The sequence below is a fragment of the Oryx dammah genome, unplaced genomic scaffold, assembly GCF_014754425.2.
Source record: "Oryx dammah isolate SB20612 unplaced genomic scaffold, SCBI_Odam_1.1 HiC_scaffold_21, whole genome shotgun sequence".
Classification (NCBI taxonomy): domain Eukaryota; kingdom Metazoa; phylum Chordata; class Mammalia; order Artiodactyla; family Bovidae; genus Oryx; species Oryx dammah.
In genome coordinates, this window is record NW_024070205.1 from 33,817,307 (window position 1) to 33,836,676 (window position 19,370).

General features: G+C 53.7%; 1 protein-coding gene and 1 long non-coding RNA gene across 2 annotated transcripts; one reads left to right on the forward strand and one right to left on the reverse strand.

Annotated features, from left to right (window-relative positions):
• Window positions 1–1,130: 1,130 nt before the first annotated feature.
• On the reverse strand, window positions 1,131–14,297 carry KLHL21 (kelch like family member 21). Its single transcript, XM_040263323.1, has 4 exons — window positions 13,041–14,297; window positions 10,235–10,640; window positions 5,933–6,005; window positions 1,131–4,460 (listed from the first exon to the last, which is right to left on the reverse strand). Exons 1-4 carry the CDS (start codon window positions 14,059–14,061, stop codon window positions 4,167–4,169), a joined length of 1,794 nt encoding a protein of 597 aa, XP_040119257.1. The 5' UTR covers window positions 14,062–14,297; the 3' UTR covers window positions 1,131–4,166.
• Window positions 14,262–18,957, forward strand: LOC120880160. The gene is made up of 2 exons (XR_005724966.1): window positions 14,262–14,572; window positions 15,095–18,957. It is a non-coding gene; the product is annotated as an uncharacterized LOC120880160 (long non-coding RNA).
• Window positions 18,958–19,370: the final 413 nt, after the last annotated feature.

Below are 19,370 nucleotides of genomic sequence, written 5' to 3' on the forward strand. Positions count from 1 at the left end.
GGGGGGGCAGGTCTGCTCTCAAGATGGCTTGTGTGTGCTTGAAAAGGTGGCCCTGGCTGTGGGCCGGGTGCCCCTCCAGGGGTTTCCTGGGCTCCACCAGAGCATGGTAGCTGAGTGCCGAGAGCACACGTCCCAACAGGCCAAAGCTGCCTGTCCACAGTGTCACCCCGCCACATTGCATCAGTCCAGGCAGTCACCACACATCATTCCTCAGGTTCAAGGCTAGGGAATGTGGACCCCACCACTCAGTGGGGGTGTTGGAACTGGCACACATTCACAGCTGCCTCACCCGAAGTGTGCTCTTCTGCTCACTGTTGAGCTTAGCACAGTGTGCGCACAGTCAGCGGCAGTGACAATCATGACCCACCACTCACCACCTCACTGGTGGATATCCGAGGCACCTGCCCCATCCTGTGCTGAACACCCTGGATTTGAGGAAAGAAACTCCGTTTTAGAACCAGAACCCATCCAGCTGTTTTTTCTGTTACTCCTTGACCACCAGGTAGAGGTAAAGATAATCAAGTGCAGTGACTGCCAGCCAGGTCATGAGCCACTGCAGATGGCCTGGGGACTGAGGTGGACCTGGCCTCAAGATTCCCCCTTCTTGGCCGGGCACTGACTGCTTCCTTGGGTTCAGTGGGCTCTGCAGACATGAGGAATGTCCCAAGCTTCTCAGCCTCTTCTAGGGGGATCTTCTATTTTAAGGGCCCGGGGTTTACCTGCTGCAGAGATAGGGATCTGACCACCATTTGGGATCCCACTTTCAGGAAGGGAGTGCAAGGCAGTGGGCAGAGTGCCCTGAAATAGAGTCAGGAGGCTGAAACAGCTCTTGGCCTCCAACACCCACCTTCCTCCCACCTCCAGGGCTCAGCCTCCTCTTTCCAGTACTTCCTGCCTTGTAATGACAGAGCCGAGAAAGGGCTTGAAAGGTCTTGCCCCCAAAACCACCAGCACAAGTCCTGGGCACTTCAACCTCGACCCCCATCCCTGTGGGTACAGGGGCAGCTGTGTTAATGAGTATTAAACGTGCTCCTCAAGTGCTCCTTTGCTCCCTTGCCCCATGTGCCTGGCCTCAGCCTGTAAAGCTCCAAGACCCGGCAGCAGCAGGATGGAGGCGATGACACCAAACATATAGGAAACATTTTTATTTCAAAAAGCTAATGTATTGAAGGCATCCTAAAACCTTAACAGGATCCCAGACACAGAAGCCTAACAAACAGACAAATAAATATGCAAACCTGCCCCACACTTGGGGGGCTGGCACTGGATGTCGGACCCTGGAGGGAGGGTGTGCTAGTCCAGAAGAGTCTCTGAAGTCGTATAAATATAGAATATTTTATAACAGTAGGTCAGCATTAAATACTAGTCACCAAACTCTCATAACTTAACTTGCCTCACAGACTCAAAGTAATGTACATCTAACACGTAGAGACAGTCCCTCCCAGGCTTGCCCTGCCTGTCAGTGTGCAGTGATGCAGTGGAGCACGGAGGGCAGGCAGGGAGGGGACACTTAAGGGTCGACCCTGCTCTTGGACCCCCAGCGGGAGCCTGCTGTTGCTGAGGCTGGTGCCTCCCCTTCCCAAGGCAGGATCTGGGGGTGGGGACCTGGGGAGTTTCTAGGAAGTGAACATCACTGCCTCCCCCACCCCCAAACCATCATCTGAGTCCCCACCGGCGAGTGGGATGGCTGGTCACACAGTGAAGTACCAAAAACACAGCAAAGAGCAGACAAAAGGCCAGGCTCTGGCCATCGGCGCGGACCAGAATGCCATGTCAGGTGACAAACACTGATTTAGGAGGAAATCATGAGTGTCTGCAGCCCCAGCAAAAGGCCTCCCCATAAGCCACTGCCTGTGGAGATGCCTGCCCTTGACACAGAGGAACAGCCCTGCCCGCCTGGGGTGGAAGGGGGAGTGCCAGTGGCCGTGGCACACGCTGCCTCCCACCCCCATGCTGCCTTCGTGGGCTGCCCAGGCCCTCCACAGAGACAGCCCTGGAAAGGGCGCCTGGAGTCTTTCCCATGAAACTGAGTCCCTGCTCCACCCCCATGACCTGTCACGTGTCACATCTCTCTGCGTGACGTCACCCCCCCTGGGAGGGCACAGACTGGCACTGAACTGGTGACTGGGACAGAATCAGGGCTCCATGGCTCCCAAGCACCCCGGCCTTGCTGTCCCCCTGCCACGCACAGGAGACGAGCCATCACACTGGGCAGCCTTGCCTGCCTGAGAACCCATGTTGGCCACTCCTCGGAGCCAGACCACCTCTGGGTGGGCTTGGCCCACCAGGCAGGCACCTGGGCTGGAAGAAAGGTCACAATAACCCCTGGGGAGTGAAGTGAGGGCAGTGGAGGGGGAGCGTCTAGGGCTGCAACCACCCTAGGGGGAGGGGGCAGGCCAGCCCCAATTCACAAGGGAGGACACAGACCAGGAGGGGTGATCTGGGAGGGGGTGGGGTCCCCAAGGGAGCAGAGGGCAAGCACTTATCTTGGCCAAGGCCCAAGGCAGGAAACGCCGACTACCCACCCCCCACCTTCCCACTGTGCCAGCTACACTGGGTGGGGTGGGGCCTGGGAGTGGTCCCTGAGCCAGGGCCCAAGGGGACCTGAAGGGCTGGCTCTGGGCTATGGCTGCTCCAGTAGGGTTTCCAGAGCAAGACGGTCTACCTGACAGCGATGGCTCCCCCAGGGCTCCTCACAGGGGGAAGGCAGTCCCCCCAACAGCTTCTGCCCAATAAAAGGATTGTTAAGAGCCACTTGGGAAGTAATGATGAGAAAACTTTTTCCTTGGTGAGAACATGGATGAATATCCACCCAATGAAGAAAAAAAACACCCTCCCCTTTCGAAGGGAAGGAGGACAAATTCAAGCAAAGGCTACTTTGGGGACCTGGAGGGGCCAAGACCAGCATCCACTGGAACACTCAAACTCCTCAGAACCAGGGACACCAGCTCCGGGGTTCACAGGGGCTCCTCCAGGTACCCACCTAGAGAAGCCCTGGCTTCTGCAGGGCACAAAGCACATGCCAGCCCCCCAACCCCCTACAGAGAACTTCAGCAGTGGCCCTGGAAGAGTAAAGATCAAACAATCCAGACCTTGCTTCTAGCTGCCCTCTCTTCCTTTAAGGAAAGGCCAACTGCATTTGAAACCTTGTGATCAACCACAGAGTCTGCCCCACCCCAGGTTCCTTGAGAAACAACCCTCTCCTCTTCTCAGGCTGCCAGGGCAAGGGCATCCACAGCTGTTTGCCTGGCGGGGCTTCAGCGACAAAGTCCCAGGGCCTCCAGGAGAGAAGCTACGACCTTGCACTTGCAGCCTTTAGTCCTCTCCCGCGTCATGTGGGGCCACACTGGCAGGTGGGCTGGACAGGAACCCCAGCACCTGCCCCAGCCCAGGTCCACTGGAGACAGACAACCCCCAGCAGGTCCTACTGGGCCCCCTTCAAGGCCATGCTCCTGTCCACTCCCCGCCCTGTGTCGCCAGGTCTGAGCTTACTTCCAGGAGGCCCATCCATAGCGGATGTCTCGGTGCGAGGCCCCAGCAGGGTTGAGGAGCTGGGCAGGCAGACCCCTCCACTGTGGAGCTTGCCTGCCAGCTGTCCAGCCCTGACCATGGAGTGTGGAACCTCCCTGGGGCCATTGTCGGCCTGATTCTCCATGTTCTGGGTAGCAGGATCTGCAAAGAGGCTGTTCTCAGACTCCCCTCTGCTTGTACCCAGAAGTGCTGGGGTTCTGCTCTCCCAGGGCAGAGGCAGGCAGGCGGGCAAGTAGGCACAGGTGGTGACTGCAGGAGGGGTGTGCCTGCATCTGTGAGGTGGGGGCCTGGGGCGGGGGGGACTCACTGGAGCCTGAGACGTGCTGATAGGGAGGCAGCTCTTTCTGGACCAAGGAGCCGGGGCACGCACACCAGCCTTGGTCCCAGCAGGCCTGCTGACAGGGAGGCAGCTCTTTCTGGACCAAGGAGCAGGAGTGTGCACATTGGCCTGGCCCCAGGAGGCCCTGAACCCACAGCAGCTCCCAGGTATCGCATCCTGAGCCTTGCTTGCTCGGCTGCCCCCGAGCCCACACTCCGCCCGGTGGGCCCCACCTGGCCTGTGTACAAGGAAGGGGGTGCTGCCCCCTGAAGTGCCAGGTTACCTGCACTGAGGCCCTCTCCGGGCCAGGCCAGGGCTAGTGCAGCTCGGCGGGGTTCTGTGGCGGCCGGGGCTGGCCCACATCCATGTCACTGCTGCCACCGTCTAGATCAAAGCCGCGCCCGCCCAGGGGTGTCTGAGGCATGAACTGGCGGAAGATGCTGACACTGCCGTGCCAGAAGGTGGGCTCTGGGAGCCGGCCCACCACACTCCACGCCCGAGTCTCTGGGTCGTAGGCCTCCACCACGTCGGAGAGTTCGAAGGTATTATCGTAGCCGCCAGAGACGTAGAGCTTACCTCCGAGGACGGCCAGGCTGCCCCCAACGTGCACCTGTGGGTCAAGGTGGGCAGTGAGGGGAGGCTGGCAGCCAGGGCAGGAGAGAACCCCCACAGCTCCTCCTCTGCAGGGAAGGTGCCCGGGGCCCCTGGCAGGGGTGGCCTTGGCACTTCCTATACCCCAGCTGAGAAACAGCGGCTCCGTGCCCAGGGGTCACGTGCCATGGCTGGTCCCAACGGTGGTCAAGGGCCTCCAAGCAGCATCACCCCCATAAGAGAGGCACAATCATTCTCCCCATCTTACAGATGGGAAAACAGCCACACTTGGCTGACAGTGGCAGAGCTGGGACTTGATCCAGAGTCTGGGCTCTGAACCACAAGACTGGACTATCCCACCTTTCCCAAAATCGCTATAATGAATACATGTAGCTCATTATGGGCTTCCCAGGTGGTGCAGTGGTAAAGAACCCACCTGGTAGTGCAGGAGATACAAGAGACATGAGTTCAATCCCTGGGTCAGGAAGATCCCCTGGTGAAGGAAATGGCAACCCACTTCAGTATTCTTGCCTGAAGAATCCCATGGACAGAGGAGCCTGGCAGCCTACAGTCCACAGGGTTGTAAAGGGTTGGACACAATTGAGCACGCATGTGCAGCAGGTCATTATGGGGACAACCAAAGTTAGAACTGGCAACAGTAACGATGTTAAATAAACTCTGACACTGTAAATTATGACACTGGTCATGCAGCGTTATCAAGAGAGAAGGTTTGGAAAATTCTTTTTTTGCTATGGGGAGGTTGTGCCACACAGCATGTAGGATCTTAGTTCCCCGACCAGGAATTGAACCCATGCCCCTTGTAGTGGAAGCGCAGAGTTCTAACCACTGGACCACCAGGGAAGTCCCAGGTTGAGAAGTATTAAGAAAGACAGAAAATAGAGATAGAGGTGGGTATAGATGTGTGTCTGGGAATAAGGAACGTGCCCATGTGGCCAAATGCTACCAAACCTTCCTGGTTCCATCTTACTGTGAAACTCAACAAGCAAAAAGAGTCACACCCCATTAGGTAGCAGAAGTGTGGGTACACAGCAGGTGCTCAATAAATGTACTCCCAAGGTCAATCCCCAGAGACCTCCTTGTCTGACCTCATCCCTGTTGCCCCCGTGTTCACTCTGCTCCAGCTATGCCAGGCTGAGGGCTTGTTCCGTGAACATATCAGGCATGGCCTGCCCCAGGCCCTTTGCACTTGCAGTCCCTCTGTGGAACACTCAATCCAAGCTCAGTGAACTCTGGTCTGAACAGATGAACTAAGCTGTGTGACTCTGGGATCTTACTTAAGGTCTCTGTTTCGGTGACCCCCCAAACACAAGTTGAAGACAGCAGGAGCCCGCTGTGCAGTGAGACAACACTGGGCAAGTGCCCAGTACAGACCCCTGCTGGCTGGGACTGAACCCTGAAACACCTATGCTGACACTGGTTGGGAACCAGGACCAGCCCGAGCTCCCAATGCTGGCGAGTCTGCAAACTCACCTGATTCATTGACGGGATCTTATCCCACTCGTTCTTGGTGGGGTTATACACATCCACTTCGGCGGAGTCGTCCCTGGGGAGGGGGCGAGGAGGAAGAGCAGGTCAGAGTGAGTAGGAAGCCCCTGGGTGTGAAAGCTAGAGAGAGGGTCCTCGAGGCCCACCTCTTTTGGGGACCTCTGTGATGCTATTTGGCTGCCCACTGGCCAGTGGGACCCCACCCCTGGCTCAAGGGGTGGACTTCAGGTCCCTACACCTTGGCTCTGAGCCTGGAACCCACCCTTGTTCCACACACCCAACAATCACACTTAAACCCTTTCCTGAAGACCAGCACCAATGCAGCTGACCCTGACCCCCTACCATGGTCACATGTAGCCTCAGCTCCGAAACTGATCATGGCCCTTCTGTCCAATCTCTGCTTATTCTTCTGATTTGGACTTCTGCCTCCTCTTCAGGACAGCCTTCCAGGGCTGACCAGTCTAGGCCAGGCCTCCTGCCCCATTGCCCACCCTCCTGTGCCCTGGACTGCTCCTCAGCCACTGCCCTCCTTCCGCCGCCAGCCCCTATCACACCCTGTTCACTGCTACATCCTAGGTGCCCAGCAGGGTGACCAGAATCGCAGGACCAAGGACACCAGCACTGCCCCCCACTCTGGGCTCAAGTTCCTTCAATCCTGTTTGACTCACGCATGATGACTTCACTCAAATGTGAAGGCACAGCCTCAAAAAACACTATCTCCCAAATGGTAGCGTTGATGACGATGGTCACAGGTCAGGGGTTAGCAGAAGGGCCTGAGAGTAAACACTTCAGGCCTTGTAGAGCAGACGGCCTCTGCGGCAGGTCCCCAGCACTGCCACTGAGAACAAATGCAGCCACAGACGAATAAGCAAAGGGGCTGGTTGCCTTCCCATAAAATCTTATTTATGGACGCAGCTTTGAATTTCACATAACTTTCACACATCAGAAAGTATGACTCTCACTTTGATTTTTTTTTGTTTTTTCCTCCAACCACTTCAGAATGTAAAAACCATTCTTGGGTTGTAGCCCATGAGATAACGATAATTGACATGGGAACCCACTGGGCTGCCCTCCCCAGCTGCAGGAACACAGAAGCTGCAGTCAGAAGGTGCCAGGCTGAACAAGGCTCTTGCCTCCTGCCTCTGTGGGGTTGGGACACCCCAGCCCAGGAGCCATGTGAAACTGGGACCAAAGTGGAGCATGGCTAAGGGGAGGGGGCTGCCGGTCGCTGCTCACAGCCAATGGCAGCTGCAACGGACAGTGTGGGACACCTCCTTGTCACAGCCTCTTCTAGACAGGAGCTATCCCCACAGGGGGCCTTGTGAACAGGGGTGGTGTGGCCGAGATGCCCAACAGAGTGGACAGGGTGCATGACGCTCAAGTGCACGAGACCCAGGCCCCCGGGCTCACCCACATGCTCAGGTGAGGCCAGGTCCCCACTCTTCACTTACGGGACAAACAGGCTGCCTTTCCAGACCACTCACACTCTTGCCAAGTTTGGTGGGAACTCTGGTGGGGGTGGGCGGGGGTGATAAGCAGAGTCAAGCCCGCCTACCTGGCCCTCCATGGGCTAAGTGACCATGTATGAAGGCTAACAGTGGGTCTGGGGGGGGCATCCTAACGTTCGCATGTGGGGCAGTTTAGCAGCTGACCAGTGACCCTGACCAGGAGGACCAAGGCACTGGGGACTTCTGCCCACACGCTGGTCCTTGGGCATATTATCTTGTTCTAGGACCGTGGGGTGGGGGTAGGAGGGCGTTCTCAAAGGCACGCAGCCTGGAACTGCCATGAGGGGCTGAGGCCAAGTTCCTGGCACTCTGAGGAAGGTTCTGGCACACTCGTAAGGTATATTTATAGCCATCCCCACCCCCACTTTGAAGAGGTTTTCACGACTCGGGAAGGAGAGCTGGATGAAGGGTCAGCTGATGTGATGTTTTATAACAGGGCCGGGAGCCGGCTGGGTCTCTGGGGCTTCCTTGGAGCCGACCTGACCTTTCTGGGAATCAAGGAGGCCTGGCCACCATGAGACAAGCAACACCACTGGGTTCCAGCTGTGTTCTCCCAGGAAGCCTGGGAAGGAGCCTCAGGTCTGGGGGAGGGCAGGCTCAGCCGGTCAGAGGGGCGTGGCCCAAGAAGCACACAGTCCCTGTCCTCGGAGGCTCCCGATTCAAAGTCCCAGATGGAATGGGGAGGGAGGGATGGTCATTCACACCTTCCCCTTCCCTCTGGGTCTGAAGCTACAGGCAGGCTCTAGGCCAGGGAGGGGAGAGGCAGATACACAGGCCTACGAGCACATAGGGCTCCCTGATGGCTCAGGTGGCAAAGGACCTGTTTCCCAATGCAGGAGAACCAGGTTCGATCCCTGGGTTGCGAAGATCCCCTAGAGGAGGGCATGGCTACCTACTCCAGTATTCTTGCTTCAAGAATCTCATGGACAGAGGAGCCTGGCGGTCTATAGTCCATAAGGTCACAAAGAGTCAGATACAACTGAGCGACTAACACACACAAGCACATATGTGTGTGCATATGTGACACACACGCAGAAGCTGTGAGCTGCAGGTATGGAGCTCCCAGCTCCTTGGATGTCCACTGGCCGATCAGGAGGGGGCATTTGGCTGTGACAAATCAGCAAGACCCATGATGCATGCTGACCCACTGGGTGCCCAGCTCCACGGCTCCGCAGCTGGGCCCAGGGAGGCTGGGATGTGGTGACAGCACATGGGACCTGGGTTGGAAGTTCTTGGTTCTAACCCTGTGCCACCATTTAAAGTCTGAGGGGGCCTTTCCTGGTGCTCCAGTGGCTAAGATGCCATGCTCCTAATGCAGGGGGCCCAGGTTCGGTCCCTGGTCAGGGAACTAGATCCCACAGGCCTGATTGCCGCAACTGAAGATCTTGAGTGCAGCAACTAAGACCTGATGCAAGTGCATACATATACATAAAAGCCTGCAGGTGTGAGCAAGTCCCTTACCCCTCTGTCCCTGCCACCTGTGAAAGGGGGACAACAGCGGTGTCATCTTATTAGACAGCCATGGGAGACTAGCCTTGAAAATGCCCTTAAAGCAGGTAACCCAGAGCTTGACCCAACTGGGGATTCCAATAGGCTAACTACGGTCATCGTTCCTGCAGGCAGCTCCAGGTCGGCTTGGTACCAGGCCCCTCCCTGGTCGAGGGTGGCGGCAGGATCCTGGGAGAACAGCATTCTTTTAGCAAGACTCATGTGCCCTCCTGGGCCAGGCCGGGCAGGAAGGGAAGAGAAAAAATCTGCAGAGACGCACTGAACCCAGAAGTTCTGCTTTCTGCAGAGGGGGCGAGGTCAATCCATCCACCTGGTCCCTCACACCTGGCACCAGTCGGCTGATGAGTAAACCATCTGTCAAGGCCATGCTCCCCCTCCAAAAGACTCAAGTGTCCAGAAAGCTCTCCTCTTATTAAGATTCAAAGTCCCTCTAAGGTAGGATAGGTGGCTCCTTTTGGTAAAGGCCACATAAGACCAACTAGGGTTTTTAGAGGGACCCAGCTTCCCAGGTGGAGAAGACAATGGCAACCCACTCCAGTACTCTTGCCTGGAAAAATCCCATGGATGGAGGAGCCTGGTAGGCTGCAGTCCATGGGGTTGCTAGGAGTTGAACACGACTAAGTAACTTCACTTTGACTTTTCACTTTCATGCACTGGAGAAGGAAATGGCAAGCCACTCTAGTGTTCTTGCCTGGAGAATCCCAGGGCCGGGGGAGCCTGGTGGGCTGCCGTCTATGGGGTCGCACAGAGTTGGACACAACTGAAGCAGCAGCAGCAGCAGCTTCCCAGGTGCCGCTAATGGTAAAGAACCCGCTTGCCAATGCAGGAGACAAGGGTCTGATCTCTGGGTCAGGAAGATCCCCTGGAGGATGAAATGGCACCCTATTCGAGTATTTTTGTCTGGAGAATCCCACAGACAGAGAAGCCTGGTGGGCTATAGCCCACAGGGTCGCAAAAAGTCAGATACAACTGAAGCAACTTAGCGTGATACACAGGCAAAGTCTAGCCAAAGAGACATAGTTGATTTAGCATCTTTGACTCTCAAAAAGTTCTCTGCAAAGACCTAGCTCCATCTATCACACTTGGGTCCCAAGAGGCTACAGAAACCACTCTAAGGAATGAGGGGCAGAACCACAGCTCCAGGTCAGAAAGATCCAGCCTCAGAGCCCAGTGTGGCCTCAGTTTCCTCATGTGTGAAATGGGAGAACACTGAAGCTGCGCTTAGCTAGTGAAAAAGAGCACTCAGTGGCCTTGGCCCCTGGGGACTCACCTGATGAAGTACATGAGTCCGTTCAGAGTCACTGTCTTGGGGGCAAAGGACCAGGGTGGGAGCTGGCCGCAGTCCACCAGTGACCACAGGTCTGTGTCTGGGTGGTAGCACTGCATGACCATGGTTTCCTTGCCGGCCAGGGAGCCGATGGCATAGAGCCGGCCCCGGCAGGCAGTGGTGGAACAGTTGTCCATGGGGTAGGTCATGGGCTGCAGGGCCTCCCAGGAGTCAGTGGTGTGATCGTAGCGCTCCGTGCTGTCCGCAGCCACCACGTACAGCAGCCCGTCCAGCACGGAGGAGCTGTGGTACTCCCGGGCCTTCAGCATGGGCGCCACCTCCGTCCACTCATTCACACTTGAGTTGTACCTCCACACGCAGTCGTAGAGCCGGGAGCCATCAGATCCACCTGCCAGGGAGGACAATGGGCAGACAGAGGATTAGCCCACACCGACTCAGGGTGAGTCACCCACCCATGACTCCCTGAACTTCCTAGAGAGTAAGGATGAAACACACATCCTCTCTTACCAAGGCCGGAGCCAGGGGCTCAAGCCAGGTATAGGCTGACCATTGCCCAGGAGGATGGTCCAGCTTCATGCCATAAAGACACCACCGCACCTCTGTGGGCCAACTGGAGGCCCAGAGGCCACAATTCTGAGTACACAGTAACCTCAGTTTGGATCCCTGCACTCAGAGTCAGACACCTCAACTGGATGGGAGCACCAGGTCTTAGAGTCCATTTTCCCAGGGAGCCACAAGTCATGTGGGTGGGAGGGACTTCCCTAGTGGTCCAGTGGCTAAGACTCTGAGCTCACAACGCAGGGGGCACAGGTTCGATCCCTTGTTGGGGAACTAAGATCCTGCATGCTATGCTTGGCCAAAAAAAGAGAAAAAAACAGCATATGTGGGTGGGGTGCCTGGGGACTTGTTCATTACTTTCTAGGCATCCCCTAACCAAGACTGGGCCAGGCTAAGTTAAGAGGAAACCTAAGTGCTCAGCCAGCAAGAAACCTAACACAGAAGGTGATGCTATGAGTGAACTTCTGGGGTTTATTTCTTGATTTATATGCAAGCTATTGACTTGTTTTGTTTGGAAAAAGTCATCAAGCTGTGCAAGTATGATGTCTACTTTTCCATCTATATGTCCAAAAAAAGGGCTAAAAAGCAAACAAACAAAGCCCAGTGGTACTGGCTATTGCCATAAATTAAACCAGGCTCACCTAGGACATTAGGATTCTCACAGGGTGAAGGGATCCCAAGAACCCTGGGGGTTGGATTCCCCTCCTTGTCCCAAGCCTGGGGCCACAGGGCAGAGCAGAGCCACCGTGACATTCTACCCGGCTCACAGCCCAGAGCTTTTGAGGGAGAAGACAGCCTCCTTGTAAAGTCCTCCCGGCCTCCCTTCTTCCTTCTAAAGGAGAACTGTGTCAAAGGCAGCTGAAGCCGCCTCCTCGCCCCTGTGAGATTCCCTAGAGGCAGCTGTAGGGAATGACCCAGCCACCTGTCTAAACCCAAAGGATTAGCTGAGACATTTATGGAAGGGTGTGCAAAGTTGGGGCGAGTCTGACCAGTTGTGGGAGTTCACTGACCAGACTTCAGTGGTCGGGGGTGGGGTGGGGTGGGGTTGAAGGGGGTTGGTTCCCCAACAACACAAGGCCAACCTCAGACTGAGAACTGGCCCATTCTGGCAGATTCCCGGGGAGGCAGGACCTGGAGTGGCAGCCACATAGCCGAGCCTGTCTTCAGGCTGGGTTGAGCCCAACTTCTCAGCTCAGAGCCCCCAGGACACTGGAGGGAGGGGCCGGTACCTCAGAGCTGGCTTTCTCCCGAACTAAAGTGCCAGGCTGGACACAGCGCTGCGCTGGCCCAGCTGAGGCCTCCCTGCCCAATCCAGCCCCCTGCAGGCCCTGAGCATATGCTTGGCCGGGTTCTTTCCTTATATAGCCCTCGCACAGACCGCCCCTCCTCAACCCACGCATGGAGGGAGCCTCATGTTTGAACTGAGATTCATCTTTAATAAAAAATGTGGGAGATGCCCAGGACTGGGGCGGGCTGGGACCCGCCCAGCATGACTCGGCAGTGTTTTGGGGTCTGGGCCAAGTAATTGGAAGAAAACCTCTTAGCATGTGACTCTGTTTACAGTTGCTGGGCCGGGAGCAGCCTAAACACCACGTGACCCACAGCGCAGGGCCTAGGTACAAGCCCCAGGGAACGCTGTCATTGGTGACCAAGTGACTGAGTCAGGGGACTGTGCTGCTCAGCTGGGAGGGAGAAATCCCCCCCTACCGGGGTAGAAAGGATGTACCACAGGATGTCAGTCCCTGGCCTGTCCCCAAATTCCTTAGGAAGAAAAAGGAAGCATTGCAGGGTTGGAGAAGGAAATGGCAACCCACTCCAGTGTTCTTGCCTGGAGAATCCAAGGTATCGGGGAGCCTGGTGGGCTGCTGTCTATGGGGTCGCACAGAGTCGGACACGACTGAAGTGACTTAGTAGCAGCATTCAGGGAGGCTACCCCAGTGTCTTGCCACTAAATGGGGATACCACCTGGGCAAGGAGGGGGCTGCCCAGACGGGCCCTGCGAGAGCCACAGATGGTACTTGTCCCACTAACACAAAGGGGTTCTTCCTTAAGTATTCAACCCTAGAAACTTCTGTGCCTGCAAGTCGGGGGGAGGGAGAGTGTCCACCTGCACCCAGGTGCCACCTGTGGTTCCAGGCACTTCGGGTTCTCTTGCAGGTGAAAGTACCTGCTTCCCCGTTCGGGTCTGAGCAGGTCAGGGTCCTCCTGATCAGCCCTCATGCCCACTCACCAGTCACATAGATGTCGTTGCCCAGCGCCACGATGCTGTAGCCTCCGCCCAGGTGGTCGGGGAACTCGGCCAGGTAGCGCCACTGCCCCGTCTGCGGGTTGTAGCAGTCGACGGTGACCAGTTCGTCGCAGTCCTGGTCGCATCCGCCCACGAGCACGAGGATCTCGGCGAGGCCGGTGGAGGGGCGCGGCCGCATCCGAGGGCAGGGACCGCGGTCGTGGCGGTCGTAGCGCGCCGCCTGGAAGTCCCGCGCCTCGCGCAGCAGGCGCAGGCAGGGCGGGCAGCGGGCCACCAGCGGCTCGGCCTCGACGTGCGCCAGCAGGTAGAAGCGGCGCACGAAGGGCAGGCGCACGGCCTCCAGCAGCTGCGGCCAGTGCGCCGCGCGGCGCGGCGGGTCGGCGCGCACCCAGCGCAGTGCCAGCTGATAGGCGGCCTCCTCCTTGGGCACGCAGAGCCCGTCGTCGCGCAGGTAGCGCAGGAGCCGCGCCAGGGGCAGACGCTCCAGCTGCTCGGCGCCCAGCTCGCCCACGTGGCGCAGGATGAAGCGCTGAGCCGCGCTCGCCAGCCCCGCGCAGCTGAAGGCCTCAGCGAAGTCCTGCATGTCCAGGCAGTTGGTCAGGTCGAGCTGCTGCTGCAGGAAGGCGCCGCACGCCTCTTTCACCGCCGGGAACTGCAGCAGGTCGGCGGCGCGCAGCAGCGGCTCGGCGTTGTCGCCACTTACCGCCACGCGGCCCGTGTAGCTGAAGTCGAGCAGCAGCTGCAGCATGTCGGGCGGCACGCCGTGCAGGCGCACCCGCTCGGCGCGGCTCTCGCGCAACTGCCCAGCGAACATGGCGCGGAAGTAGGGGCTGGCGGCTGCCAGCACGGCGCGGTGCGCCGGGAAGTCGCGCCCGCCCGCCGCCTCCAGGGTAACGTCCAGGAACTTGCGCTCGGCGCGGAGCTGGCTCAGGCCACGCAGCAGGCTCAGCGCGTGCGCCGGGTCCGAGAAGGGCAGTACGGCCAGGGGCGCCGGCCGCTCCATGGCGCCTTCACTAGGGGCGCAGGGCCGCTGCTCGCGGTACTCGGGAAAGCCGCGGCCGGGGCCAGCGGAGAGACACTCTGCGCTGGGAGCCGCCGCAATAAATACGATCGGGCGCGGCGGCCTCCGGGGGGCCGGCCCGGGCGGGGGCGGGGCGTCACCAACACCGCCTACTTAACTCCTTTGGGTTCGCCGCCGCCGCCAGGCTGAGCGCTCTGACTCGCTTCCTCTCGCGCCCTCCCGCCCCCGCGCTCCAGGCTGAGTCACCGCCGCCTGCGCCCGCTCCCTCTCTCCGCCCTTCCAGGGCTTCCTGCGGCCTCCCGCCGACGCCGGAGGCTGGGACACCGGGTGACAAGTGTCCTTTCGGAGGAGGCGGCCTTGCCGTGCCCTGGAATCCGGGGCCTCCAGAGCCTGCCCATCACCCACTCTGCCCGGCTGCCGAACAAAACCCGGTGGGGGCGAACGAAGCCATCCCTTTTGCGCCAGACTTCCCAAACTGCTCCAGGGCGACTCGGTACAATGGCGTTTTTTTTTTTTGGAATTCCACTAGTTCCAAGGGTTGCTTGTTAACCCTATCTGGGGACAGATTTCTATCGACGAAATATGTTTTTACAAATCAAGACTAAAGCAAGAACAAGTATAAAGTCTTTAGGTGACGTTTTCTTGGCGCATCCGTGAGGGACACGGGGCCAGATGCCAGGAATCTGCTCCGCTGTGTTCCTGCAGGAGTTTCTAACTTGACTAACTCGGTCAGTAACTTTCGTCAGCACACAAGGCGCAGTTTTAGTTCCTGAGTCATAGAGACCCTTTCAGGCTCCGAGCTCCCTTCTGAAGGGGAGGGGCCTGCCCTGGCTGTGTTTGGTCACCCTGGCCTTCTAGCCCCTCCTCTCCTGGTAATGGAAATAGGAAAGGCAGAAATCAGGGTAGGAAAGATCCTTGAGAGTTCGTTAGAATATACTATTAAACTGAACAAAAAGCTGAAGCACCAGAATATAATTCCTGGGAAAAAATAACAGTTTTTCCTCTTCCATTTGAGGGGCACCAGGTACCCCAGAGGGAACCGGGCTCTCAGCTCAAGATCATATGGGACTGCCTTAAAAACCAGAGATGTGCCTCTTCAATGTCACCATCACATGTGGGGTGACCACGAAGAAAGAAATCTTCCTTACTTTGGTTCCGGTAGATACAATACCAGGACTTTGCTTTCAAAGAAACCAGACGAAAAAATTCCCTCACTTGGAAGCCATTTTTTTCTTCAGTTCAACGGACGCATTTGCTCATTTTTAGAAAAGACCCTTATTGGGCTTCTTGTGTTGCAGATGAAGCCTGGGTTTCTGTTACTGGGTAGCCCCCACCCCACCCTGTAAGCTTGGCAAACACACCCGATGGAAGCCTTACTCCGCCCACGTGTGTCCTGGGGCAGGCGGGCCACACCAGGAGCTACTGTCATTTCTTGATTCCAGCTCATTCGACTCAGCCTTTGGAGAAGACATCTTGATTTTATTCCATCTCGGAGAAGTGAACTGTAGGCCTTCTTTTCTCTTCGTGAATCTCTCACCATCTTGCCGTGAGAAGGTATCTGATCTGAATGTCAGCATGGGAAGCACGGCCCTAAGTCAGAAAACATTCAGGTACCCAGGCCAGCTGCCTGTTGCCCATAGATGGACTGTTCACACAGCTATTAACGGCAGCATTCCTGGGTCCAGGAGCCGGGCCAATAAGCTTACTTGCTCAGGCTTTGTGACAAGAAAGTCTGAGTAGCCAGGAAGTGGAATGTTTGCAGGGAAAAGTACTACAGTCCCTCTAGGTCAAAACCCATCCACCTGGTATAAATCAAATCTTTACATCAATAATGTTTCTGTAGTTAAGAACTGAGTCTACTTTTGTGTATCCCCAACAACAGGGATTAACTGTTTCAGGTTTACTTTGAAGAACAGATGTTGCTATCTATTAAAATGGAATGATGTTTTTGTTATAATGTCAAGCAAACAATCTGATTACCTGTGTGACCCCCATTTGTTATATGTGTTTATATGCCTACCAAGAAACTGTGAAGGTAACATTTTTCTCTAGGTGGCTAGGTTTATTTTGTTGTTTTTTGCTTGCCTGCATTTTCTGTTTTCCTATATTAAACATATATAACCTGGGTATTCAAGGAATATTTAAAGTTCAAAATAAAAAGTTCAGTTCTTGAGGAAAAAAGTATATTATTAATATCCTAGACCTAACAGGAGAGCACTTGAAGATGTGTATAAATCTAAGGCAATGAAGGAATGTAGTTAGAAAAGAAAGGAACAGATTTAGACTTATCAGCTGTGTTTGGAATTTTGAATAACCTGCTAACCCAAGCATGCTACTTGGTTCCTTTCTTTTGCTTATTAATCTCATGAGTTCAAAATGGGAATGTGAAAAATTCATTCACTGCAGTATGATAGTGTGATGCATACAGTCAGCAGACAGTATTAATATGGGGGTTTAAAATTCTCAAATATCATCCAACACCCTGCTGCTGCTGCTGCTGTCGCTTCAGTCGTGTCTGACTCTGTGCAACCCCATAGACAGCAGCCCACCAGGCTCCCCCGTCCCTGGGATCCTCCAGGCAAGAACACTGGAGTGGGTTGCCATTTCTTTCTCCAATGCATGAAAGTGAAAAGTGAAACTGAAGTGGCTCAGTCGTGCCCGGCTCCTAGCACCCCATGCACCGGAGCCTACCAGGCTCCTGGGATTTTCCAGGCAAGAGTACTGGAGTGGGGTGCCATTGCCTTCTCCAACACCCTAGTGTGGTACAAACACCACTTTCTGGTGAAGAAGGTGTTAACTGTAACCAACAAGCAATAGTTTGTGGGAAAATGTATTTAAAGACTAAACTTCAGTCATGAATGTTTTAAAAGTGTACCTCTTCTAAAATCATGAAACTGGTCTAAGTAACTTTATGCTAATGTAATTCAATGTGATTTAACAAATAATGGTATGTATTTCATTAAATACCAAATTAAATAAAAACATTTCATTAAAAAAATGAAAACTACTTGGTATTTGAATTCTGATTTTAGGCAGACAGGACAACAGGTAACTGAGATAATTTTAAAAGCTGCTGTGACCTCCTTTTCATTTTCTTTGAGAACATACAAGAAGGCTCATAGCCTCATTGAGTTACACAAGCCTGTTTGCCATGACAAGGCTGTGATCCATGAAGGGGACAGGAAGAGTATTTATAAATACTGTAGCATTTATAAAGTCAAAAAGAGACTGTACCTTTTCCGAATTAGACATTCTGATTTTTTTTCTGATTCTGGGCTGCCTAAGGTGTGGTTTGTAATGTACTTATTACATATAATTTTTTTCCTTTAAGGACTATTACAGTATTCTGTTAATTATTAAGTGTAGTATTATATGAAAATGACATGATACAAGTAAAAACATTTAAATTGTTTGGGACATAGTGTTACCTATTAATCTTTATATTTTACCTGTATAAACCAAAACATGAGAAATCCATTTGATTCGTCTATGCACATCTAATTTTCATCATTATATGACAAGTTGACAAGACCAGTTTAGAAATTATTTATTAATAATTTAAAATTATTCACACCAGGACTTCCTTGGTGGTTAGGGGCTGAACCTCGGCGCTCCTAATGCTGGAGGCCTGGGTTCCATCCCTGGTTGGGAAACTAGGGTCCACATGCTGCAACAGAAGATCCTGCATGCAGCAGCTAAGACCTGGTAGAAAAGCTGTGATGAACCTAGACAGCATATTAAAAAGCAGAGACATTACTTTGCCAACAAAGGTCCATCTAGTCAAAATTATGGTTTTTCCTGTAGTCATGTATGGATGTGAGAGTTGAGTCATAAAGAAGGCTGAATGCTGAAGACTTGATGCTTTTGAGCTGTGGTGTTGGAGAAGACTCCTGAGAATCCCTTGAACGGCAAGATCAAACCAGTTAATCCTAAAGGAAATCAATCCTGAATATTCATTAGAAGGATTGATGCTGAAGCTCTCCAATACTTTGGACACCTGATGGAAGAACCGACTCATTAGAAAAAGCCCTGATGCTGGGAAAGATTGACAGCAGGAGAAGGGGATCACAGAGGATGAGATGGGTGGATGGCATCATTGACTCAATGGACAACAGTTTGAGCAAGCTCCAGGAGATGGTGAAGGACAGGAAGCCTGGTGTGCTACAGTCTATAGGGTCGCAAAGAGTGGGACACAATTGAGTGACTGAACAACAACAAAAGCCAAATAAATAAAAATAAGTATTAAAAAAATTATTCACACACATTCATACAGTAGGCAAGGTACTAAAAGTTCAAAATACAATTCTGAGGAATTTTCACTTATTTTCCTCTCCTGGAACTGGAAGTGAGAAAGGCAGAAAACTATGGGTAGGAAAATCCATTAAGAACCCATAAAAATATCCTATTAAACTGTGAAAAGATGAAGCACCAAAAAATAATTCCTGGAAAAATATATCTTTTGTGTATAACCACATTCAGGCTGAGTTAAAATAGCAGAAAAGCATTCCTGAGTTTCCCCCAAGTGAATGCAGTGTAGAGTGAGATTTAGGAAGGTGAAGCTATATTTGGTAACTCAATTAAAATAACTACATTCTCAAGTTACTTACTGGGAAACCATGGTATTCTTAGTATTTTAAAACTTGTCACAACCTGTGCTAATGTTGGCTTTTTTCTTCCTCTTCCCTGAGTAACTATAATCATCTGAGAATTAGTATTCAGTAGCAGTTTTTTGTTTTTTTTTTTTTTTTTTAAGCAGAAAACAAAGATATGGCTACTGTGGCTGATGCTCTTGCATGAATCATGGAATTCTAGATTTACCCCCTGGAGCACAAGAATAGTACAGAATACCTAAGAAATAAACTGAATATGTTGAAGAAACCTAAGCCTGTCATAGAGAGGAAACTTTATTATCCCTGCAGCTACATATATTATGCTATTGAATTTGGGTCAGTTATTGGTGTTATAGTCCTGTTTTGAGGCAAGGGATGGTAGGTATTAACATCTATATCTTCTTCAAAAAGCTAAATTTCTAACAGGAATCAAAGGAAGGAGGGATAAAGAAGGTCTTCCTCCATGAAGTTTTCTATTTCACTGGAGTGGCAGGGAGGGAGACAAGCAGAATACACCAGGTGTACTGTCACCTTTATGGTGGTATTATTGCTTAGCTGCTAAATTGTGTCCAGCTCTTTTTCCACCTCATGGATTGTAGCCTGCTAGGCACCTTTGTCCATGAGATTTCCCAGGCAAGAATAGTGGAGTGGATTGCCATTTCCTCTCCAGGGGATCTTCTC

Excerpts from the sequence above, each read along its gene's own strand:
- KLHL21 (XM_040263323.1), bottom strand. The coding sequence starts at position 14,061 with ATGGAGCGGCCGGCGCCCCTGGCCGTACTGCCCTTCTCGGACCCGGCG. Across the intron at positions 10,641-13,040 it reads CAACGACATCTATGTGACTG|GTGGATCTGATGGCTCCCGG; the intron begins GTGAGTGGGCAT and ends CCTCCCTGGCAG. Across the intron at positions 6,006-10,234 it reads GGACTCATGTACTTCATCAG|GGACGACTCCGCCGAAGTGG; the intron begins GTGAGTCCCCAG and ends CCCCCTCCCCAG.